This window comes from Pteronotus mesoamericanus, unplaced genomic scaffold, assembly GCF_021234165.1.
Source record: "Pteronotus mesoamericanus isolate MK-2021 breed Mesoamerican mustached bat unplaced genomic scaffold, CSHL_Meso_final contig_347, whole genome shotgun sequence".
NCBI lineage: Eukaryota > Metazoa > Chordata > Mammalia > Chiroptera > Mormoopidae > Pteronotus > Pteronotus mesoamericanus.
Genome location: NW_026555137.1, coordinates 7,112,631 through 7,138,450, shown reverse-complemented (window position 1 = coordinate 7,138,450; position 25,820 = coordinate 7,112,631). Strand labels below are relative to the sequence as shown.

The window sequence follows — 25,820 nt, the reverse complement described above, 5'->3', positions numbered from 1 at the left end:
ATTTGAAATAAAGTTTACTAAATATCAACCATTTAAAGAATCATAAATAATGGAAATTGTTCTCTCAGAGCCCATATAAAAATTTCTCTTGCTCACTAAAAGGAAGGTATTGAACATATATTATTATATAAGGGATAACGTGAAAATTATTTCCATAAAATATGTATACAAATTGTAATTAAACTTAAAAACTTCCATTTTAGTTTTACCTTGAATATGCATAAACTATTAAATGTCATAACTAAATAAAATATCCATAGTTATAACATATGGAGTTAATATGTTTTGTGTTGATTTATCTCTTTTATGAACAGATGACAGTTAAAAATAATATTATTTTCACAAATCGGGAAACTCTTAATGTGTGTAATCCTATGCAGTAGCCTATATTTCTAAGTAGTAGCTCCTTCTGACTTCGGTCATGAGTTCCGCGTTTGCACCTGTCACTTTGCTGACAAATTCAGGAGGATCTCTTGAAATCCTGGCGACGTTCTGGAGGCCGCCTCTTTTGGTGGGTCCAGCAGCAGGCCTTTGCTTCTGTCTACCAGTAGGTGGAGCAGACAACATAATTTATCACCCGAGAACAAGGACAGCGGAATGAAAGCCCGTTTATTTGGAATAAAACAAATCTGCAAATGAGATTTTCTTCAAAGGAAGTATGTCTGATATATGTTAGATTCAGTTTGACTGGTTACTGAATCAAAATAAATAACTTTATTAAATAATCAATCTTTGCAGAAAGATAAATTAAATTTACAAATGAAGGCAATGTTTGCATTTTACTTATTCAAATCAACTAAAATTAGCCTTCTTTTCATAAAACTTTTACAGGGACAAAGACTGTTTGATGTGCTCACTTAATAAGGGCGCTAAACCCAACGCTGTTTTACAGGTGATGGGGTGCATAGCAAAGAGTATTTTCTGGGAAATATAATTGACTAATCCTATTATGTCTGTAGCAACAAATTAACCTTATTACTACTAGTAAATCGTGATTGATTATTTATGCAAATAAGTTTCCACGTTCAGCTTTCTGATTGAAGTAAACATATACAAAAAGGGTTTTAATATGACTTGAACTTTTTAATTAATAAAACCCTGAGGGGTCTATTAATTCGTTCATTGTTATATTAGTTATTTAGTTGTATAATTTATATTTGTACTAACATTTTGCTTGCATAAAGATGAGATAATTAATATCAGTAAAAATAAGTAATATATTTTAGAACCTTTAAGATATACATTGGATTTGTACTAAAAATGAGCTTAAAACTGACTAGAAAACTATGCTATCAATATGATTATATCAATACAACTGTCCTAAAATTATTAATATATTAAATAATACATGATTTTGTTTATATTCTATGTCTGAATTTACAAATACAATTTTGGCTTACAAAAATGTTCACTTTTTCTGAAGCACAATTTGTCTAAATTAATGCATCATTTCTACTCATCTAAGTTAAATTATATTAGAACTACGAAAGTTTAATATAAAGTTAGTTTTCTACAAACTAGATTAAAATCATTTCTAAATTATTGAAACCATCCAAAAAAGGTGTTCCTCTCCTTGCTAAAATGCTATTAGAATTATTGTTTTAAGCAGGCTTAACAAAGGAGTTCTTATCCTACTTCTTTTTTAAAAAAAAATTGTACTTATTGATTTTAGAGAGAGAGGAAGTAAGGGAGGGGTGGGGGAGACAGAGAGAAAGGGAGAACCATTATTGGATGCTAAGCAGGTCTAGAGGCAAGCGATCACTCAGCTGAAGTCTGCCTACATTGGTATTATCAGCACGGTACAAACAAGGAGGAAAAAGGTATAGAGCCTTGACTGCTTGCGTTTGTTAACACTCACACACCTAAAACACAATGGTTGTGCTATATGAAAATTCATTAAGACCCATGAGTTGAGTCTCCTGTGAAATAATTTGTGAAATCAAGCCCTTCGTTTTAAAACTAAAATGAAATCAAAATAGTTGAAAAAGAATGCATACAAAGTGTCTGTCACCGTCTCTGGCACATGGTAATCATGCCGTGGATATTGCCTATTTCGTTATTTGCATTGGCAAAACAACCAATTCTTTTTTTTATTGGTGTTCAGTTACGGTTGTCCCCGTTTTGCCCCCATTCCTCCCCCCCCCGCCCTACCCACCCCCATGTCCCACATTCAACTAATTCTTTATGAACTTTTTCAGTTATTCCACTACATACTCACTGTCTAGGTCACCCTGGTTAAAACAAAATGAGTAAATGTTTCAGTTAAACTACCCATCGTAAATATAAAGAAAACAATTAGAACTCAGATTAAGAAAGATTCCAAGCTTTGGGTTGGCCAAAAAGTTTGTTTAGGTTTTCCTGTACAACGGCTCTAGTAGTGCTTAGTTGTCTTTAACTTCATTCAAAACAGTTTTGCTAGACTGTATTGTGACAGCTGTTGTATCAGCCTGCATTAAAAAAAAACTTATCAACATGGGTGAATTTTTGTGCAGCTATTTTAATATTGAAGATCGAAGAAAATACCTAACATTTTGGCATATTATGCTGTATTATTTCAAGAAAGATAAAAACACAACTGAAATGAATGAAAAGTTTTGTGCAGTATATGGTGAAGTTGCTGTGACTGACCAAACATGTCAAAAGTACTGAAGTTTGTAAAGTTTCTTGGTACTATTAAAATTTTGGCCAAATAATCCTTTGCTGTGGGGCTGCCTTATGCATTGGAAGATGGTTAGCAGCACCCCTGGCCTCTACCCACGAGAAACCAATATCGGGAGATAGCGACATACTCAAAATATCCAAAACAATAAAGTTATTGGTGAAAATGAAAAAATGTGTCTTTTATTTTACAGAAAAAACTAAACAGACTTTTGGCCAACCCAATATAAAGAGAGTTAAGGGTTATCAAAATAAACAACTCTACCTAAGAATTACTATCAGATTTAAAGAAAGAATATATTTATAACCCATTTAATTCCATCAAAATTGAAATTACAAGTAGCTGAAGTTGAAAAACCTTTGGTAAAAAGAATTCTTGATTTGTAGTTCTATAATTAAAAAAATGTAGCTCACCAATCCTACAGCTAAACTTTTTACATTGTTATGGATTTTATAATAAAAAGTTGCAATACTTTGACTTTTGACTTCTAAATTATTTTAAAATTATCTCTGAGTTTCAGTTTTTTTGCCTGTTAAATGAAGATAACCGAGCTACGGACATCTATCCGGGTAAACACGGAGACACTCACGAGTATGGGAACGTGGTGCTGAGCCAGCCCGATAGAGGCTGGAGATGCGGGGGTTGGGAGCCCAGCGCTTAATGTGCTTTTGAAGCCGGAGGCCTCTATGGGTGACGCTGAGTTTCAGACCTCACCCCCCTTTACTGCGACTTGACGTGCCCATGTCCGAAAACATTTACATATGCGACTCTAGCTAGAATTATGAGACCAGACTGGAAGTCTAAAAGAAAAAGTAAAAACAAATGACTATTTCCTTCCTAAAGGTCAAATTCACGCGTTTTAGAACCATATCTGTGGGCAGAATAGTCTACATACAGTCTGTTTTTTTCTTAGCAAACATAATAGGATCCAAAGCCTTGAAATTTTACCAACTATAAGAAAATGAATTTCTAAGTACTCCAAATTCCACACTTCTTTTCCTACGCGAAGATGGAATTGCCCAAGGACTATTGTTAAAAGCTGCACCTGAAAGTGGGCACCAGAATTTGGAAAGGGTGCAAAGAAGCCCGAAAGCTCTCTCAGCTGCGTAACTTGTTCTCGATCAGTTCCTAGCACAAGGGGCCACCCCAGGGGGACTTGGAGAGCCGGCTGGTTGTGCCCTCCGCGTGGGGTACCACCCCGGGAGCGCGCCGCTGCTGACTCGCGCCCTCCCGCCTGCGCGGGGCCCGGACTCCCGGCGGCCTCCGTCAGACTCAGGGGCCTGCGTGCGCCTGCGCAGCAGCACGCGCTTGCACTCGAAGTCGCGTCTTTGTGGTATCTTTCAACAAGTCGTGTCCCGTTCAGGCTGCTAGTTTATCTCTGTCAGACCAGAGGCCCCAGCGGCCTACGGGAGCTGTCAGGCACAGGTAGACCCACCTGCTTCGTGCTGAGGAGGTAATGCATCTTTCGGGCTTGGTAATCTCTTTTCTTCTCCTCCCTTTCCAGGTCGGCCTTCTTCTCCTCTCTTTCTTTGATCTCGGCAAACTCGTCCAGGGCCTCCCTGCACCAAAGCAGCCTGCGATTACTCGGGATGCTAACAACCTGCTTATGTTTTAATTCTTTCACTAGTGATAATCGAGTATGGTTTTGAGGGGCAACCAGCGTCCACATTCATCAAAATCGGCAGTGTGATCTATCTTAGCTGCACATTCTAGGGGGATCCTTGCAATCTTTAACAAGCCTTTAAAGTGATTTTTTTCTGTGGTTAAACTTTTTAAATCAAATATATCTTATAATTAATCCAATAATTGAGGAGCTATGTCAAATGCAAAGTAAGTGAATTACTATATTAACGTCTTTGGTTGGAGGTTAACTATTTTGAACATACTTCAATATCCTAAAAAAACATTTGATCTACTGATTTCCTGTAAATTTTGTTTTTCTATTTATAAATCTCTAATTACTTATTTTGCATATTAACCAATGCGCTAATTTTAAAAGTGTGATGGGCTTTTATACATATGCTTAATTCATTGTAAGTTTATTTCTGTTAACAGTTCAGATAATACCAACATGACTACAAATATTATCCTGCACTTGAAAGGTTGACATTTTGTCCAATTATAGAGATAATCAGAATAAAAGCTAAATTATGAATAAGTGAATAATTTCATGGCTTTCTAAGTATAATACATTCCATTAAAATAATGAAACTTTTTAATCATTTATGTTTTAATCATCTAGGAAATTAAAACAAAAAATAAGATTTTGAACTATACAATGTGAAAAATGCCGCTAAATAGAATATGTTATCAAATATGGAAAAATAAACAGCTTCTGTGAGTATCAGTTCCTTTATTTTAATAGAACAAATTTAACTACTCATATTAAGATAATGTTTGGTAATTGGACTTTATTCTTTTTTAAAAAAAGATATGTAATGTACTGCCTAGTTCTATAAGTAAAATATTAAGCAAATCATCTGAGTCTTTACCTGAAATATATCGTGGGAAAGTAGAGAGGAAAATGCCAAAAATTAAAAAAAAAAAAAAGATTTTCATTTCTACTTTGACATCTGGAACTATTTTTGTTTCAATTTTCTGTTAAAGGCTACTAATCCGATACTTCATCCAAGGTTACTTATGAAACATACTGACGGTTAAAAATCACCATGCTATGCTCCTGCAGCCGAGCAATTCTTTTCAACATAAGATTAAATTGCAAAATAAATGAATTACTTGGAGTGGCATGGCCCTCATTTTGCTACCCTTCTCTTGAAAATTGCTTATTAATATGAAAAAAGGAGTCCGAAAATAACCTGTTTTACTCGATGCATAGTATTTTGGGGGCTTCGGTGCCCACACAGCCAGACTGGCTGCTCACTTAGATTGTGTAGGCAGGCAGGTACCACGACCTGTCTGGCCTGCGTCGAGAGGCTATTATTAATCGCTAAGTAACCTGGTAAAGCCAAACAAATTTGTTTCCATTGAAAGGATCTCTATCTGTGTCTGGGAATTTGTTCTGTACCAAACAAACCTCATTAACTGTGTCCATTTTTGACAAAGAACCAGGACTTAGAGGGACTGCTGACCTTTCTTTGTCCTTACGGTACAAATTTCAAGGCAGTCCCTTATGAATAAATGAGAATTTTTACCAGGAAAAATAGCAATCATATGTTACATAAAAAATGGAACAGATTTTAAATTGTCATCTTTACTTTTTATATTATGGAAAAAATAAGTATTCCTTCTATATTTCCTCATATAAGTCTTTAAGGTAATTTAAAATAACCAATAAATTACCACAATAATTACTCAGACATGCAGCTATACAAATTATGTCCCTCCAAGGTAAGCATAGTGATTTTCTGAGCAATCAGAATTTTTTTTAAATGTGTCTACAAAGATGCTTGTGCTTTATGAACGATTTAATGAATATGAGATCTTTACCTAAGAAAGAAAAGAGGCCCGCTCTAATGAACACATACATGAACAAGTAAGATACAAAGAAGTACACAGGACTTGACACAAAATCAAAACTGTAAATTATTGGAAGGGGAAAAAACAGTCCATCTTCAGGGTATGGAAACGTAAAATACAAACAGTGTGTACTTGCAAGGGAAGCTAAAACCGGGAAAGATGTAAAAGACTGTCAGATTCTGGTACATAAAGAAAGCACACAGCAAACCCAGAAGGATTTCTTTAAAAATAAATTCAAGACATGTGACAATGCAGTAGAAAATCTAACTTGGGCAATTGCAAAACATAAAGTAATTAATTTAATAAATTCATACAATTCTTGAAAAGAATCGATCTTGCATTCCTAATCGATTTATCGCCAAACTTGAGAGTGTACAGATATACTGAGCACCACAGTTATGTCTCTGTCAAACAGTCTTTGTTCAATGACCCCAGTGGGAAGAGTGGAATAAATTATTCGTCCCTGATATACAGGTTTTTGTTACATCCACAGGGATGAAGATATGGCTCAGTGTAAAGGACGTAATAAAAAGTACGATCCCATTTAAGATTAAATGATGAAAACCATTCTAACTAGGAATTCCTACAAAATTATGAAAACTATCTATTTTCTTATGCAGGCAGTTTTAAATCCTTTTACTTTTAAAATACTTCAAATTTTTCCAAATTTCATATATTTTTTTTTCATTTCAGATGTATAGCCTTTTTTCTATTCTCAAAAAACTATCATGCGAAGTGTATGGGATAGGTGTTACTAATTACAATATTTTACAAATCTGGAAATACAGATTTGTAAAGTGATGAAATGGCCACTCAATAACAAATTAGTTAGTGGCAGAAAGGGAATTAGAATCCTTAGATTTGCAGATTCGCCAGCTCCACACCAAGCTGTCGTTTTCCTGATACAAGCAATACTATGCAGAAGATACTTCTATTGAATGAACCACTCACATTTTCTCTTATGATTCTACTTCCTACCATAGAGTTAGAGGCACTTGGGTTCCCAGGACTTCTTACCATACTTTATATAAAGCACTTTGCGACAGCACTTTATTTAAAAATGAAGGTAAAAATTACTAAAACTTTTGTAAAGCCTTACATATTTGAATATGTTTTGCTAATAATATCTATAATAAGATACTTACATATAGCAATAATGATAGAAATAATAAAATAATAGCCACTTGGAAGCAGTGTCATTGGACGGGTACAGCACAGACTCTGAAATGACACCTGGTTATAAAATCTCTGTTGTTGAGTCTGAGTCTTAATATCCTTACCTGTAGATGCAAATACCTTAGTACCAGTATCTTCCTCATCAAGCTATTATGAGAGTCAAGTAAATTAATCTATGTAAAGTATTCAGAGTAGGGTTGGCGCATTGGTAATAACATGTTAGCTATTTTTGAATGTTTATTCTATGCCAGGTACCAGGCTCTTTGCTTGATCTACTCAACTGGATTATGAATCTTTTACACTTTCTCAGATTCCCTCCATGATCTCCTCTTTCCTCTCTCCCGATCAGGGTGCATTTTGTGGGTGCAATTCCACAATGCAGAGCGTGGGCTCTGGCTTCCTAAGAGTCATGGGGCCCAGGGTGAACTTTGACCGGTGGAACACAGGAGATGGAAGAGAGCCGTGCAGATACATTCTCCTTTTTAGTTACTCCTGAAAATTTGTGTGCTGCAGTATAGATCAACTTCTCTTCAAAGTGTCTAAGCTATCTGAAGGGTAAGTATCATGAGGAAATTGATAGTTATTTATTGATCCAGTCAGATAGACACAAGTTATGTTTAAAATATTAAAAGAAATAAAGATGTGGAAAGTCCAGTCCCTGCCTTCACATACCTTGCAAATAAAATAGCTAATAACTAGACCACAGACAGAAAAAGTCTACGAAGAGAAGCACAGGCATGCCTAAGCTCAGAGAACTCGCTTCTGATGACAGGGACCGGAAGAGGCCTCAGGGATGTGGTGGCACTGGAGCTGGGGCTGAGCATGGAGCTGGGACGGAGTGCAAGGGAACGGGGCCCAAAGGGTCCCAGGCATCTCCCCGGTCTTTGGGAGGCAGGAGCCATCAACCGCAAAGTGGGGGAATGCACGAGAGTAGGAGAAAGGCTTCCGGAGAAGTGTGAATGGGCTCTCTCAGGGTAATGCTGGCAAGTCTGCCTCTATAGACTAGATATTTTGAGAAGGGAAAAAAGTAAAAAAGATGATAATGGTGGATGTTATAAAATTACAATACCATGACTCCACTCTGATCATAAAAAGGGATCGTCCAATTGCTCCATTATCTCATTTGCCTACTTTGCATGATTTTTAAAAAGCAATAAGACTCCATTCAAAGATCATTCATGAAAATCAATTTTTTTTCTTCTTCTGGCTCTTTTGAATAAACTTCCTTGAAAGGAAATCTTTTGTACAGTATTCTTTTTGAAAATATGCACATATTTCACTGTACAATTATTTTCTTTTTACTATTCTGGATAGTTTCTCCAAACGGAAGTAAAATTTTATATAATATATACGATGTCAAATAATTGAGAGCTGCGTTGAGCTAAGTACAGTAATAGGCATAATAACGACATGTATTTACATTGGACATTATTTTCAGGAGCTCCGCGGGCTTCACAGACATTAATTCATCCTCACCGCATCCCGCTGAGGTTGGGAAGGGGCAGGTATTACTAATGAGACTCCTGTTCTTCGTGAGATGAAGAGGCTTTACAGGTGGCCAGGGAGACAGAGCGGGCTTCCCCGCTGTCCTCCCAGCGCTTCAGCTGTGGAGGGGGAGCATCAAGCTACTGGAGTTCTGTTTGGGGTAGAGTTCAGAGTTGAGTAGCTCAAGTTCCCATTTCATAGGAAAAGAATCACAAAGTCTTATTTATTGTGTGTGTGCTCAACAATTGCACACTGTCTCTCATTTAAAATCTGTTAGCTTCATTTTAAAGCAAGAATAATTGCTGCTGCTTTTGCATGGAATCCACTCAACACAGACAAAGGGCTTCCCCAAACTAATCCTGATGCTGTCATACAGTGAAAATGCACCATAGGATGACACCGACATATTTTAAGGCAGTATACCACATGTAATTTCAAGAAAATTATCTAATGAGTTTTATAAAACTACTTATCAAACAGTTGTTTTATAATTGGTCCTAGAAGTCTATTCCATGTGAATGCCAAACAGAACCTCATCGTATTTATTGTCAGGCAGGGTGAGAAAAGATTACAAACATGTCATACAAAGAACAGAGAGAGAGAGAAACAAACTGGACTGGAGCGATTTTCTTCTCTGTTCTCTTCCATGTCGCTCCTGAGAGAGGAAATAGAGAGACGAGAAAGAAAATGAGGGAGAAAAAGCTGAAAAGCATTACAAAGTGGCAATAAAAAGTATTTTTAAGTAAGTAATGTTTTAGTAATTCACTGCTTTTGTAGTTTGATACCACTACATACATTTCCTCTTTATCACATCATTTCTGTTTTTTTAGGTTTATGTAAACACTAGAAATTCTCATTCTGCAATAGCATTTTGATGAAGATACATGTTAACATTTTTTCCTCAAGAGCCATGTTTTTACATATTATGACTACTTAAATACTATTAAAGCATTATGACTATTAATACTTGCAAAAATACCTGAATCAGATTTCCGCTATATAAATTTAGCTAAATACTTGCAAAAAATAATGCAAGTATTTATTTTGAGTTTGCTTAATTCTTATGTTAAGGAGATACTCTAAAATCCAGTCCCAGTATTTATATTAGCCATGTTTCTAAGACCTCTAAGTCATCTTTTACTACGGAACCCTTAAAAGGAAGGAAGTATAACAAATTACATTGATCAGGTTTGTATTTTAGAAGAATCTTTCAGGCATCAGTAGGGAGAATAGATAGAGGAAGAAAGAGAACTAGGAAAAGAAACACTAGGTTTGGGAGAATGATTATTTTATATGCAAACATATAAAGGTGTAAGACACCTTAGCTTGAGGTATCTGTGGATGTCCAAGGGGCCACGTTAGCAGGCCTAGGAACGGATGGTTAGAATAATCAGAAGAAAATTCCGGGCTGGAGAATATCCAGATTCATGAATCACCAGCATGCAAGTGGCAGCAGAAGTCACCGGAGCGTCTGAGACTGTCCAGGGCATACAGGGTGACAATGGAAGTGTGTCACAGAGGGAACCCTGGTATTTTGATCCGGTGAATAAAGATGAGCCCACAAAGGCCATGGAGAAGAAACTTTAAAAAGGAAACCAGAGAGAACGGTGTCAAATAATTCAGGTTACAAGAGAGCTTGGAATAGAAAAGTGATCAACAGCACTATATGCTTCAAAGAGGCCAGAGAAGATGAAGGCCAAATAGCCTACTGGATAGTATCATAAATGACTTTTTAGCAATAGTTACATTTTCTCAATACACTTTCACAATAATGTAAACATGTCTTTGAGTATGACTGAAAAGTTTGTATAATATTAATCTATCAAGTACCTGAATCAGATTTCCGCTATATAAATTTACTCTCAATCAGCAATATCAAAAATAGCATTACCAGTCCTTATCACAGAATTAGAAAGGAAAACAAATAAGGAACTCTCTTCCATCCACTCCTGTCAAAAGATCAGCTACACTAAATGAGAGATACAGACTTTCCATCCATCCATTCCACCAAACTGGACAACCACAAGGCTAAATCCATCAACCAACATATCTTAGTCCCTTCCTTTCAAATGAGCAACAATTTAATGTGATACTCTGCCCCCCGCACCCGCCACCCCAAACATCTCCACAAAAAGAAAAAAAAGAAAGATACACAATTCAGATGGTCTTTTTGCTGTTTAAAAAAAAGTTACAGAAGTCACTGCTCATTACATTACTCAGTGTCTCCTAGTAAAGGTTCACAGGTAGTGCTAGAAAAAGCTGTTTCTTGGCATATGCAGTTACGGCCTCTCCATTTTCACAATGGGATGTATTTAACTAATTACATTTCATTCACACCATTAGAGCCATCAGTCTGCATTTTCCTACTTGAAATTCACTGTGTCAAGAGTTAAACTTGAAAGTAATTAATACACATGTAAAGAAATTATACCCAGTATAATACAGCTTTTTCCTTTTGTTAATTCTATCTTGGGAATGAAACTCTTTTTCCTTTTTATATGTTTTGCTTTACATTTTGTTGAAAATAGCAAATTATTAAAAGGTAGTGGGTTCTTGTTAAAAATAGAGTATATGAAATTGAAAAGGCTTTGATCACATGGTTCATATCATTCCATCTGTTAAAGTGAATATATGGGTTATATCATTAATTACTAATTATGGATAAGTTACAGACTGTTTTCAAAGCAAAGAACATATGCTGTATTTTAAGTTAGACACTCTGCTATGTTACCCAAATACTATCAAGGTCATTGCCGTAATTGTTGCTTCTTCACATATAAAATGATGCCACAGGAAAAAGTTCACATGTGTACTTAACATCACAGACTGATTCGGCTCTGGGAGGGTAAAGTGTTCTCTCCTTCACATCACAAGGAGCCCTAAGCAGAAGAGCCCATCATCTGGGTGCAATTAGAGAAAGCCAGCTGCTGTCATCTCGTTGGCGGAGATCAGAATATTCTATTTTTTAAATGCAGTTTATGAAATGTTATCTTTAGGTAATCATATTTATTGTCCCTGTTTACACAGTATCTATGGTGCTCCACTTATGTCCTTGAAATAGGGAACAGGGACAGCGGAGTATGAAAAAGTGGCCTCGCTGCTGGAGTTCATAAATTTTGTTCAGCTTTGGATGAGTTCAAAGAATTGCCATGTTAAGAAAAGCCTTACAGAAGGAATTTATCTGATTATGGCGGTAATAATTACCCAGCTGTTTATTGCAGATAGAGAAATAATTCATGCAGGCAATAGGCCGTGGTGGCAATGACACTTTGCATTTAGTAAATATGCAAACTGTTCACTTCTAATTAACCAAGCTCGAGGATGCCCTTATTAAATGTATAAACTAAAAGTGCCTTCCTGACAAGTGATGAATTGTTACATTGCACAAACTCTTGCCACAGAATTATTGCAGTGAACTTGGGGCTTAACTTCATTAAGAGATCTTGTGGGACAGTTAAATGAGGATGGACAGCATAGCAAGGCCGACCTGACAGCCGCTGATGCGGCGGCGCTTCCTGGGGCTGTGCCTTGTCCGCGGTCCTGCCGCTCCGCGCAGATTCGCCACGGATACACCGGGAAGTGAATTCGTGTTCAAATAATAAAAATGAATGGAATGACACAGCAGCGCACCGGTGGAGGCTACCTGACACTTCACCTGCCAAATGAATCTACTAAACGGCCACTTGTTTGGGATTCGGATATTCTTCATGTATCAAAACGGAAAATCTACCGTTGAGTAACAATAAATGGTCTTACTGAGTAGCATTATAACATCTTTCAAAAGTAATTAAATGGGTTTTATTAAAGAAAATTAATACAATACAGAAATTACTCTTAATATTGACTCTGAATGAGTTTCACTTAATTTGACCAAATAATTAATTAGTAATAGTTCATTGTCTATATTCTATGCTTAGCCTTACTTGAAGATAACTCTTCATTCTTTATCAAATATCTACACAAGTATTTCTAGCTCAATTAAGGACCTAATGGAAATTACTACTTAGAGGGAAGTGTTAAACATAATAAAACAAAACTAAATTTTTTCCATTTGAATTGTAGAGTATGTAGTAATACCTGCTGTGCAGGTTGTGAAAATGTTCAAGGTGACATTGAGGATAAAGGGCAGCACAATGTGTTGTATCCTGTAAGTGCTCACTGTGCACTGGCAGTTTATAATGCGCTTCTGTACGAGTTTGGGGGAATAAACACTGGCAGTCAAGCAGTCTGTTGTATTATGTTCCATGATATTTTATTTTCTTCTTTGAGATGCAAGTTCTTGCTATTCAACATGTTTCTCAAAATACATCTGAGTCTTCTACTTAAGGCTTCATATCTAATAGAATCATTTTCTAGATAAATTCATTTTAAAAGAAATGATTTTACTGTAACTAAACTATTTTTCATAGAACCAGGGCATAATATAATCTAATTTATAATAAAGAGTGCAAGAAATTTAAATATAGAACAATAAATTTTAAGTTAAATAGAATCATATCTCTACCTTATCAATAAATTGCTGTTTAAAATATCACTGAGTTTGAGAAACTATTTCTCATTATGGTAATGACCAACATCTCCTGAGGCAGTTTTCTAGAATTTTCACTGGCAGACTAGTGATTGCGCTACTCACCTAACTGCGTCATTGGTCTCTTCCACGGCTTTCAGATATGCCTTCAAGTAAAAATAGTTAAAGCAGACTTTTCGAATCCTATAGCCTCGCCACTGCCTCTGAATCTATTGAAGTAAATAAAAAGATAAAATACGTCAGTGAGTATTTTTAGTGAAAGCATTAATAGTTCTTCAAAATAAAATAGCGATGGATGATAACTCATTAAATTGAAGGCTTTTCTACTAATATAACTACATATAGTTTCAAATGCAGGTTGTAATCGCAGGTTTATATAAAATGTATAATGACAAAACATACTTCGGAAATATGTTTTAAAACATTTATAATTGTTTCACAAACACTAAATATAAAATTAACTACTGAAAGATTAAAAATTCACCAGAACAGGTTTTTGATTTTACATATCCAACTGACTTGAAGATTGTATTTGGTCTCATTGAAGTCAGTTTTTAAAAAGGGCTTTTTAAATTTAGTGCTATCAATTTTTAAACAAAATGTCTTGTATTTTCATCATGCTATTTTAATACTTCTTTAACAGTAGCAGTAGCTAACATTTGTTGAATTCTTATTAGGTGAGAGGCACTATTCTGAAGTTTTGCTTGTATTTACGCATTTAATCTTTAGAAGGTTCCTATAAGATAAATATTCTTATCATTTTATTTATAGATGAGAAAACTGTTAGGAATAAACAAGAAAAATGTTTTACTTAAATTCTGGTTTATATTTTTGTTTTAAAATTGGCCATTTAAAAGGCATTTTACAATCTGAGATATTAAATGGGAAGATTGTAAAGGAATGTTTTAATATGATGAAAAATAATTGAAGATATGCAAACAGCTTCTAAGAACAATTAAATCAGAGGCAATTCTAGAAAGTAAAATTTATGTAGAAGAGCAAGTTAATGTAACAATGTTGTAGATGTCTTTACAAATGTCTTTCAACCTTATTTTATAAATTAATTCTTTAAATAAAGAAAAATTAATTTTTAAATTATATACTCAATTTAGAAACAATATCCTTCCAATTTAACCAGAACCGTATTACTACTAACAAAATAACAAAGAAAGGGAGGAATTAATACAAACCACTTTCCTAATGAAAAATTAATAACCATTTGGAATATGCATACATATATAAATCATAAATGCAAATAAGTGAATATTTTCCCCGATTTACCTAATTTAATCATTATAGTATCATTCTGAGGTAGAGATTATCAGCCTCATTTAATAGAAGAGGAAATTGATACTCAGGTTAAATAGTTGTCTAGGGTTATACAGCTGGTTGGACATCTTCAAATGTTTGGTGTACTTTTATTGCACGCACAGCATCAACTGTATTAAAGGAGAGAATACTTGTAAACAAACACTGACAGGAAAGCCACCATCAGATAGAGCAGTAACTCAGGACACACGGGAAAATTTTAGGATCTCAAATAGCGCCAAGGGAGGGGCTGATTATCGCTCGAAAACAGCACTGCGTTCTGAGTGAGACCGAGCAGCAGAAAACACAGAAGATGCATGCTGGAGCGCTGAGAAGGGAAGAAGTGCCGTGGTGATCTGTGGTTAGATTGGACCGCAGTAGGGAAGAGAAAACTGGAAGGGCAACAACTAAAATTGGCGGAAAAATCTGCACCAGTAGGAAGGGTGCTGACGGAAGCCAGTGGAAGGGGCTCCTTCCCACGCCCGGAAAGCCTGCAATGGGGGTGTCCTCAGCCAGCCTCTTATACCCTCACTGCGTAGGTATCCCTGCTCCCCGCCCAAGGCAGGATGAAACTCCTTTCCAAGATAAACCCTTTTATTCACAATTGGCTATTAAAGCGAATAATAAGTAAGTGATGGTTAAAAAATTAAACTTATCCACATGAAAGTATAACCAATCAATCTTTAAGTGGCTTTGTCAGAAGTGTGAAAAGAGAACTGGAAAAAACTGAGCATTCGAGCAGGTGAAGGCTCTGTCGTCCAGGGAAGAGAACTGACTGAACTCCTGGAATGTGCCAGGTGTTCTGCTCACTGCTTCACAGGTTTTCCCACGACAGCCTTGTGAACAGGGCATGAGATCCATGTAAGATAAGAAGAAACTGAGGTTCAGCAACTTGCTCAAGATCACATCACCAGGAAAAAGTAAAGGCAAAATCTGGATACAAACCCAGCCTCTATTACTGTGAAGCCCAGACAGCTTGAATTTTGCCTAAATTTCCAGTTGATATCCCAGTATAATGAATAAACTTTTTAATTTTTAATAAAAGTACTTTTAAGAGGCAAGATGACTTTTGATAATGTGTTTTTGTAATTTTAAGGTGAATAGGTGGCAACTTCCAAAAAAAAAAAAAAAAGCTAGTGTTCATGTCCTTCAAAGTAATTAGCAACTTTCTGAAGTGATTGGTATAAAACAATTATTGTCATTGATCAGCTCTGAATAGATAATTTTAAACAAAGTCATTGTGTGCTCAGCAGGTTACAGCTTGTTAACAGGCAACTTCCAAACGACCTCTTCAGCTAGTCAAATCAATGATGCATATTCCCCATTAAGTCACATCAAAATGTAAGTGGTCTTATAAATAATGTTTATTTTAAGCACTAAAACAAATGGCAAAATGTTGAGTTATCAAAAGTTATCTGCTCATGGAAAAAGATCTTCCCTCCATTGGGTTTACTTTTATTCCTCAAAATTAATAGTAACCTTAATGTTATTAGAAGAGAGAAAAATAATGCCTTCTCACCTAAAATTAAAATGAAGACATGGACAAGAAATTCACTAATAACCTACCCAGTGATGCTCTAAATGTATATGAGAGCATACAAATAGAACCCTTATTCATAATTACACTTTTTAAAAATTAGAATACACAACACCTAAAGACTATACAGTGAACACAGGAAGAGTGGGTTTCCTAAATTTTCAAAGATAAAATGGTTAAAAAAATTGTAATATCCAAGTTTTCATCCTAGGTGTCACTGCATTAGCGTGTCAAATATATATACTACACACTAGATATTTTTGGCTGGTTGAAGATATTCTGGATAATTATACTCTCTGCAGTTTCTTCTCTTTAATAGCCTGTTTCTTCACTCTACCTGACTCCCAACTTTTTCTACAAACCTACCCAACCATTTCACAATGGTTTGGTATTAGAAGGAGTAGGAGGGAAAAAGAAATATTATTTTGCATGATGACAGGACATTTAAATACCTGACCATCACCAGGCAAAAGCTCATGGCTGTCTAGATGGTCCCTTCCCCTCTATTCCTTAGGCTAATACTTTGGCACACCTTTTTTGTGTGAATGAGACTGTGTCTTACTCATTTTGTATTCCTTTAACCCAACATATTGCTTAGTATATAAGGGACTGACAATATTTTTTCATGAATTATTTTACCTATTTATATTTATCTAATCTTGGAGTTATTATTGTAAACATAAATCCTTCATAGCATTATACATATAAAAATAGGATTATAAATAACTTAGGAGACTGAGATGGAGCCTTATATATCTGAAGGATTTAGCAGTTTTAATTAAAGCCACCATGTAATCTTTTCTCATATTTTTTTAGTATTTTAGACACAAGGGGGAAATAAAAGAAAATGGGTACTTGATGTTAAAAGTTGGATTAGTTTTTATCAAAGCATCATTTTTTCCCCACAGATCCAGAGCTCTAAGAAGAAAAAGCCAATATTTATTAATTTATTTGGGGATATCTACTTAACCAGCTACTATAAGTGAAGAAATGTAGATACAAAGACTAGGAAGATAGGACCCAGGCCCCAAGAGACTTACAGTGTGTGGGGGGTGGATACAGGCACGTAAATTAGTAAGGATAATAAAATGTTACAAGTTCTATAACAGAAGTATGTCAATGGTAAAATAGGGACATAAAAAGAGAGAGCAATCAATTCCACATGGGTAGGGGGATCATAAAGTCTTTAGAGAAAAGGTGACCTTTTAAAAACTAAATGCAGCAAATCAGAATATGAATCTCTATTACAACATAAAAAAATCACAACCTATAATTTATTCATTATAAAAATGACATCTATTTAGAGATGGATAGCCTAAAATTAAACTTTTAAAATTTGTCTCTTTTTGGAAATGTTCCACTAGCCTTCTTAAAAATTGAATATGATTTATTTGTCAGGCTAGGAATCAACAGTCAATATATAATTTGCCATTGGCTCAGTATATGAAGCAAATTAAAACAGAAGCTTTTTTTCTTTTCTATTGCACGTGAAGATCCTACCTATGATCTGGGTTCATACGTATCTGTCTGAACATTACTTACTATATAGATTTCTTCTGTTACTCTTAGAAATTCTTCCTCTTGGACACTAACAACCACTCATATTTAAATCAGTTAAAGGATAGTTATTTTGACCAAAGTTGCTTGGAAGCTTATGAACTGAAAAGGCAAAACTGTAGATATGAGAAATAAAATTTCAGCTGCTGGTGTCCAATTGTGGTTGTAATCTTCAAATGTTCACAACATGAAGGTGTGTGGACTACACATTGGTCTCTTCAGAGAGCAAAACTTTCAGAACGCCATCTTGTAAAAACTCACTTACAGAGAAATCTATCCAAGTCCACTTACAAATGGATTCAGTTCTGGTCCCTAGGACCAACCAATGCTGAGTGTGAGTCATTGTCGGTCAACCACTTTGGCCTCCAAGCATGTGAGCCTCACTCCTGATCTCTCACCCTGGGGACATAAAGCGTATGACCAAGCTAATTCATTCAAGCCTCAGAAGGAAGTCTATAAACATCTCCCCTAGAGAAGTGTTTCTGTTATAAATTTCCCAGAGTGGTATTTACATATTCCAGCAGCCCCATGAAAATTCCTGAATGCCTTCGGGGGATCGTTCCAACCTCTATTCTGCTCTCTTGGAACGTGCCAGGTAAGTGAGCAGTCCAGCCAGAGCAAGGAGAGGCTTTGTTTGGAAGAAGTACTGCAAGGGGCAAGGGCTGAGTGGCTGCAGCTGTAGGCAGCAGAGAGGATGCTGTGACCACAGCATCTGCTAGCCTGTCGACGGTTACAAGAATTAGACTTTTTCTTTTCCAGGAAGGACCAAACAAAGGTTAGAAAGAACCTGTGTGGGGACGTGCAATAAAAGGGCAGCATGTCAGATAGTAAGAGCACAGGTTTGACTCGGAAGCCAGCCCCGTCTCAGGAGGAGGGACTCAGGAAATGCTCCCTGCCGGCTGAACTGCGGGGCCCTGGGAGGCAGAGAGGAGCTTAACCAGAGCTCGATCAACAAACATCTTTTTCCAGTTGATCGAAGGGGACAGGCAGTTCAGTGAATCGTGTACGAGGTAAAGAATGGAAATCAGGTTGGGGCTGTGTCTGGCCCTGCCAAAGGTAAAAGGGATGCGGGGGTGGGGAGTCTGCGCTTCTTACCTACGGTAAGTGGGGAAAGAGCTTTTTTCACTCTGGACTGTAAAGCTCTTTTTAAATTATAGTTGACATACAATATTATATTAGTTTGAGGTGTGTGACACAGTGATGACATTTATACACCTTACAACATAATCACCACAAAATGTCACGTATCCACGCATTGCGGTACAAAGTCACGGTGGTGCTATTGGCTATATTCCCTCCACTGTACTTGACACGCCCATAACGTATGCTACAACTCGAAGTTTGTATCTCTTTCTCCCTTCACCTTCTTGCCCATCTCTCCAGCCTTCTGGCAACTCAGTTTTTCTGTAGCTACGAGTCTGTTTATTTTGTTTGTTCATTTGTTTAGTTTTTTAGATTCCACATATAAATGAAATGATACAGTATTTGTGTTTCCCTGACTGACTCTGTTTAGCATGATACCCTCTAGGTCTGCATGTGTTGTCTCAAATGACAAGACCTCATTCCTCTTCAGGGCTGGGTGGTATGCCAGTGTGTGTGTGTGGGGTGTGTGTGTGTGTGTGTGTCCTGGTGTGAGTCTCTTTGGGATCATCTTGTTTGGGGCTCTGTGTGCCCTGGACTTGCAGGTCTGTTTCCTTTGCCAGGTTAGGGGAGCTTTCAGCTATCATTTCTTCAAATAGGTTTTCCCTCCTTTTCTCTCTCTCTGCTTCTTCTGGGTCCCCAATGATGCGAATGTTAGTACACTTGATGTTATTTTTCTTTTTTTCTTTTTGCATTAAGTTGTTTCTGGAACACAAAAGGGTCGGGGGATCTTTTAAAGTGTGCCATTGTCTAGGGTCATAGGTGTCAGGTTAAGTTCAATTTGGGCCTTGACATTAATCAAAGATAAATTGACCTGGGACAATACTGTTAGAAAACATAGCTTCAGTATGATATGGGAATAAGTCATATGTTCTGCCTTCCAAGTGGCTTGCATTGATAGAGATTTCCTAGAGTTTCTTGGTCTAAGTTAAAGGAACCTTAACGATGGAAGTAGATCGGAATTCAAATGAAGATTTGGGGCTAAAAAATAAACTAGGGAATGCATTTCTCTGACCTTGCTGTCTGTGCCTGTACCTCCTCTGGTGACTTACGAAGACACCTAAGTCCTTGCTCATCAGCTGCTTCAGGGGCTCAGTTATGTGTTGCTTTTTACTTTGCAGACACATCTGACAGGAGGTAAGGAGGATGAAAGAATCCAACAGTCTTTTAGGTTCAGAGGTTAAGTCTTTTGCAGAGAATCAAAATCTCCTAAATTCCCATACTGCAGCAATCTGGACATGAAAGAGGAAAACCAAATTGTTTTCCTGTGTTGCCATATCACTAAGAAAGGCCAAGAGCCCGCTGCGGCTGGAGTATCTGCCTGGGGCTCAGGAAAAGAAGCAGGAAGATCTACTTCCTCTGGATTCTTTTTCCTTTCAACCACAGAGTGTGAAGGTGGACAGAGAGACACCGGGGGCTGTCCCCAAGCCAGGGCCCCAGCGCACTCAGGCCTGTAGAGAAGGGCACCCTCCCCGAAGCAGTGTAAACAACCAAAACAAGGTCAGTTCACCTGCCATAGTGTGACGCAGGACCTTCAGAAGGTTTTTTCACCCCAAGTAAAATCCATGATTAGAAGAACTAATTGATTGATGAAAGAAAATATAAGGAAACGTAGGTTTTAAGGACGTTAATGGAATTTGCTTAAGTACCTTCTGCATTTATAATAGTTTCACAATTAAACTATTACCATATTTTCTGAAACAAAAGAAGTATTTTTGCCATGCGTGCCCATTCCCAAAATCTATACAAAAACAAGCCAGCCCCATAATCACAAAGTTCAGCTTTCCATTAGGAAAATAACACATAAAAATGAACATAGAAATGATAGAAATAAAACTTCTAAGCTGGAAACTGACTTGATTACTGTTCAATCATGTGAATGATTTCTAATTGATTTGTATTGGGCTGGAATCTTATATTCCAGAACCATGTTCATCTATTTATCACAATATTCTCTATGACATGGAAACTAATACATTACTTCATTAATATTTACGGTCTTTCCCCAGTCATGGCTGAGAGATATTTAACATTCTAAAACATAAGCATTGATAATTACATGTTTTACATTTTACTCTAATTTTTAATATTGCCAAGATTATTTGGTATAGCTAACTTTTTAACTATGTTCTCTTTTCTCTCTTTACTATTAGCATATCAATCAAATTTGCATTATTCTGGTTTGCTCATTTTATTAAAAGCGAATTCAAGGCACAATTGACTTTTCATTTGTTTAACAAGTGAAGAAATATTTACCCTGACAGCCATTGCATTGTAGATATTCATCTTCATAGTATAATATGCTAACTGTGAATCAAGAAAAAAAAAGATGGCATATATTTCAGTTACACAAAGACAGTGCAGCCTATTTTTACATATAAAAGATAAGAATCTTTATACATAATACATAATAAGAGCTCTAGGCTTAGAAAAATGAAATCAAACTTTGTGTTGAAGAGATAGGCTTCCTAATACATAATGCAGGCTTAACCAGAAAAATCTATGGTAGTCAAACTAGGAGCTAATGGAGATATATGATCATAAAATGCTCTCCGCTGAGTTTGATAATCAATGGTGCTCTACTGAGAATAGAATAACAAAGCAGAAATATTCACAAGTGCTGGTGACATGCAGTATTGTATGATTTATTCACTGGGGTTCTTTTAGCCAAAACTCACAGAAACATAAAAGGAATTCATATTTCAAGACGTCTGGTTTAATGAAAAATTCAAAGAAATGCTGTCTTCAGTCGAAATCGTTCAAGGATATGTATGCAGTGATGGAGCAAAATTGTGCCTTCCAACCATCTGTACAAAATGTTACATACTTAGCAGCCTCCTGAGTAATCCTTGGGAATTTTGTTTCATTTAACTTTCATTTTAATGCCATAAAATCATAAATACAATGACATCATGTTACAGCAAATCCCCTGATATAGTGAAGACTTCCTGAAGTCTTGTTTTCTTTCTAGTAGAGACACATTTGTCTATTAATACACACAGCTCTCTTATAGCAAATCATCATTTGGGAACATAAGTTATTTCAATGAAATATTGTTTTAAGCGAAGCTTTTATATCTGTCCCACCTTTTAATTAAAAATGTAAAATTAACAGAATTCATGACAGGACAATAAACAGTAAAGGAAGGATATACATATGTTTTTCAACCCAAAATACAAATTTATCCCTTTTTACTCAATCAAAACTCATTCGACTATTGTAACTTTAGCCCAGGTAATAGGTATTATGTTTCAGGCAAAATCAGAGAGGAGGACCTTAACCTCTTATATAGCAGTTTTCTTCCCTACAACAAACAGGAATTTATATGAAAGAAATTCACTGTAATTAGTATTGTTTGTATTGCCTGGTCTGATCCAAAGCAAATTGTCTGTGCAGAGCAGCAGGGCTGGATTATTTATCAACAGTCTGAGCAATTAAGAAACAGTTGGCTGCAATATGTTATTTACAAATGAACACAATGATGTTACTTCATTTTAAATTCTCTTTCTTTGTTATAACAATCAAGGCATAATTCTTGGTGTTTGAGGTGAATTCAAAATATTTACTTTAAAATCATATTTCTTCAAGTCATATCAAGGCAGGGATACACATTAAATATTTTTATACAAAAGAAGCATATTGGAAATTACATACTTGAAAAAATTTGCGTTCAGAAAAAGATTATTTTTATCACATTGCTGTTCAGTCAGCACCAGTGAATATGTGAGCATTCAAGCCACAGACCTGGGTTCAATTCCTGGCGCTGCTTTTAGCAGCTGCGCGGCTTTGAACAAGTTCCTTAAGGTCTCCCAGCCTTTATTTCCATCCTTACTCAGTGGGTCATCACATACTTCCTAGAGTGGTTGTGAAGATTAAAATGATAAAGGGGCTTGGGACATAGTGATGCCATTACAAGAGGGCTTATCCCTAGTGTTGTTAGAAGTAAGAATTTAACTCTAAATAAAATGCAAAATGTTTGAGGGGTTCAATTTTATTCTGAATGAAGAGGAAAAAGAGATACAGTTGTAAGCCTCAAGATTCTGAATGTTTTAGTTGATGGGTGGGAGAGCGCTTTGATTCCAATGTTGCAGTCTCATGTAAACCAGTAATTGATGTTACATCTTTCTCAATTCTCTAGCCCAGCTGCTTTTGAAAGTGCCAAACAAACAAACAAGCAAACAAAAAAAGAACCTAAACCCGTGTGTGAGGCCTGTTTAAGTAATTTGTCTATATAACCTTGACCAAATTAACTGGCCTTGTTTGCTACATCGGGTGATGCAGAAGACATATCTTTATTAAGGTGATGACAATGGAAACTTCGGAAGCCCTGCACTGTGGATCGCAGGCCTGTGAACCCGAGCCTCTGTCACCTCCCTATCAGTGTCGTCCTCATTTCATAAGCTTGAGTACAATTGTTAAAACGATCCATTATCAAATAATCATGAGTATTTTGTGCATATGCTTGGCCTTGTTTGCTGGAAGCCGATAACAATCTGGTCATTATCATCAGCTGATTTTTAACATAACCTTTATTTTCCCACAAAAAATTAAAAGCCACGTATATTATTTCTCACAGTTACTATTAATATAATCTTTAAAAGCAAGTGATTAATATAATCATTTCATAATTATAATGAAAATATGTTGATAAAGTTGTAAATTAATATTAGTAAGTTAGAGTTTTAAGTTATTCAAAAAGTTTGGTGTTTATTTAAAAGGAAGACCCCAAAGAAAAAAATATATTATGTTTCAGTTTTAGGCTCTGACACTAAAGGGTGACAAATGTTACCTTATTTACCTATAAATGATTTGGAAGTCCTATAAAGAAATTTATAAAAGGAGTTGGGCATTTTCTCACCTATGAAAAAAACATTTATTAATCTAATAAAGGGAGATAAAAAATGTCTGTCGACACAGTCATGTCAATCTCATCAGTTTTAAAAACAGTGACCAAAATTTATTTACTTTTACAAACCATAGTAAAAACCCTGATGGTATTTATCATGGCGACGTGCAATAGCATTTGATAGTGGATGGCACCCGTTGTCCCATTTAAAGTTAATAAAAGCCCTTTCCATCATCCCTCTTTCAAACGCTAATCAAATAAAAACCTTTGTAAGCAGCAGTAAAATGCTAGGCAGAGTATAAATGTTGTGAGCCTTGATTTTTAACAATAAAGTGAATTACTTTTGTAATTTAAAAAACTAATCTTTTTAAATAACAATTCTTTATAAATTGAATGGTTCTACTATAAGGCTGTTAATGCACCTAAAAGTTTTAAAATTAAATTCTATCAATGGGGTTGTCATATGTATGTTACACACTGACCTCAATTTAAAAACACAACAGTGAGCAGTTTTGGACTATGGTTCGATATATTTACTTCATGATGAGGCACCTAGAACTAATCATGTACATTAGGGTACTGTTTATACTTAGCTGCTCTCAGGAGTGTGGTGATTAAAGAACACAGTGTATTTGATATTAAACATAATGTAAACAATATATATATACAATGTTATATAATGTAAACAAAATATATAACAATAAAGTATAAAAAAGAGAAGGAAAAATAAAGAGAGACTATAACCGCCCTGCGCAGGTTATGCTGGTTAATCCCCCCAGGGAACGCGCTCGAGTACCAGTGCTCCCAGAAAGGAGGGGAAGGAGTATTTCACCTGTCTCTGGTGTGCGGCCACCTGCTGGCTCGAGTACCAGTGCTCCCAGAAAGGAGGGGAAGGAGTATTTCACCTGTCTCTGGTGTGCGGCCACCTGCTGGCTCGAGTACCAGTGCTCCCAGAAAGGAGGGGAAGGAGTATTTCACCTGTCTCTGGTGTGCGGCCACCTGCTGGCTCGAGTACCAATGCTCCCAGAAAGGAGGGGAAGGAGTATTTCACCTGTCTCTGGTGTGCGGTCACCTGCTGGCACGGCTGTTTTCACGTCGTCGTTCATGAAGTAAAGCCGGGGGTGGAAGCGACACACCGCCCAGAACAGCACGCAAGTGAGAACAAGGGTCCCGAAACGGCGGGACCGCGGCGGTGTCCAAGGGGCAGGGCAGGAGGCGGCCAAATGACAGTCGGCGTTCACAGGCGGGATGTGCCGGTGCGTGAGCACACGCGCCAGGCGGCCACTCGCTCTTTGTTCATAAAAGAGAAGGAGCAGAGCACGCCCTCCCCGAGAGGAGACGATTTGCAAGGCTGTGACTCGATGCACGCGTCCGGGCCACGCTCCCGCGCAGAGCCGCGTGGACGGCCGCAGGAAGGCCCGAGACGGAGGGCCCGCAGGCCTGCGGGCCCGGAGGCCGAAGAGCAGCCGTGCAGGGAGCAAGAACGAGGCACGTCCGGAGAGACGGGAGCAGGGCATGTCAACAGGGGCACCGTCCTGGGGACCGTGAGCCACGTCGAGGCTGGCTAAGCGAGTTCCTGTCGCCGTGAGAGTTATGGAAGGCTGGACAGACACCCGTGGCTGCAGTGGAGTTTAAAGGGAGCCTGCCTAAAAATACAGAACCCACCTAGGGGGACCCGGGACTTCCGTCTCCTCACTGCGCACTCGCCGTTGATCTTTGCCGCAGGGCAGGCTGTCCACAACTCCTCCTTCGAAGGCTCGTCTCCTCTGCTCCCTGCGCTGCTGCTGCTGCTGCGTCTCTGCCTGTCTAGCATCGCCTCCCTGCAGTTCCCTCTCTTCGGCCCAAGTCGGACCGCACGCATTCCACGAGCCTCAGTTCTGGGCCCTCCGCCCCCTGCTCAGGAAAGAGCGGGAGAAAACCCTGTCCTCCCGCAATGACGGCTCCGAGGGCCCCGCCAGCGAGGGCTCCTGGTCTGAGCTCCCTTTCAGGAGCTCACTCCCATCAGCAGCTGCTGCCAGCTCGCCCACCCTGCTCCAGGCACTCTGCAGAGCTGGCCACATCTGCTTCCAAGACGCCGCCGCCACCACCGACTCCGAGCGCACAGCTC

General features: G+C 37.4%; 1 protein-coding gene across 1 annotated transcript in view; it reads right to left on the bottom strand.

Annotated features, from left to right (window-relative positions):
* The window catches only part of SPATA17 (spermatogenesis associated 17), an 84,022-nt gene that overhangs the window by 50,094 nt on the left and 8,108 nt on the right, over window positions 1-25,820 (bottom strand). The window contains exons 4-6 of the mRNA XM_054576591.1: window positions 21,124-21,174; window positions 13,431-13,534; window positions 4,095-4,218 (exon numbers count right to left, since the gene is read on the bottom strand). Of these exons, the coding sequence (XP_054432566.1) occupies window positions 4,095-4,218; window positions 13,431-13,534; window positions 21,124-21,174 (279 nt within the window). The remainder of the gene's footprint in view (window positions 1-4,094; window positions 4,219-13,430; window positions 13,535-21,123; window positions 21,175-25,820) is intronic.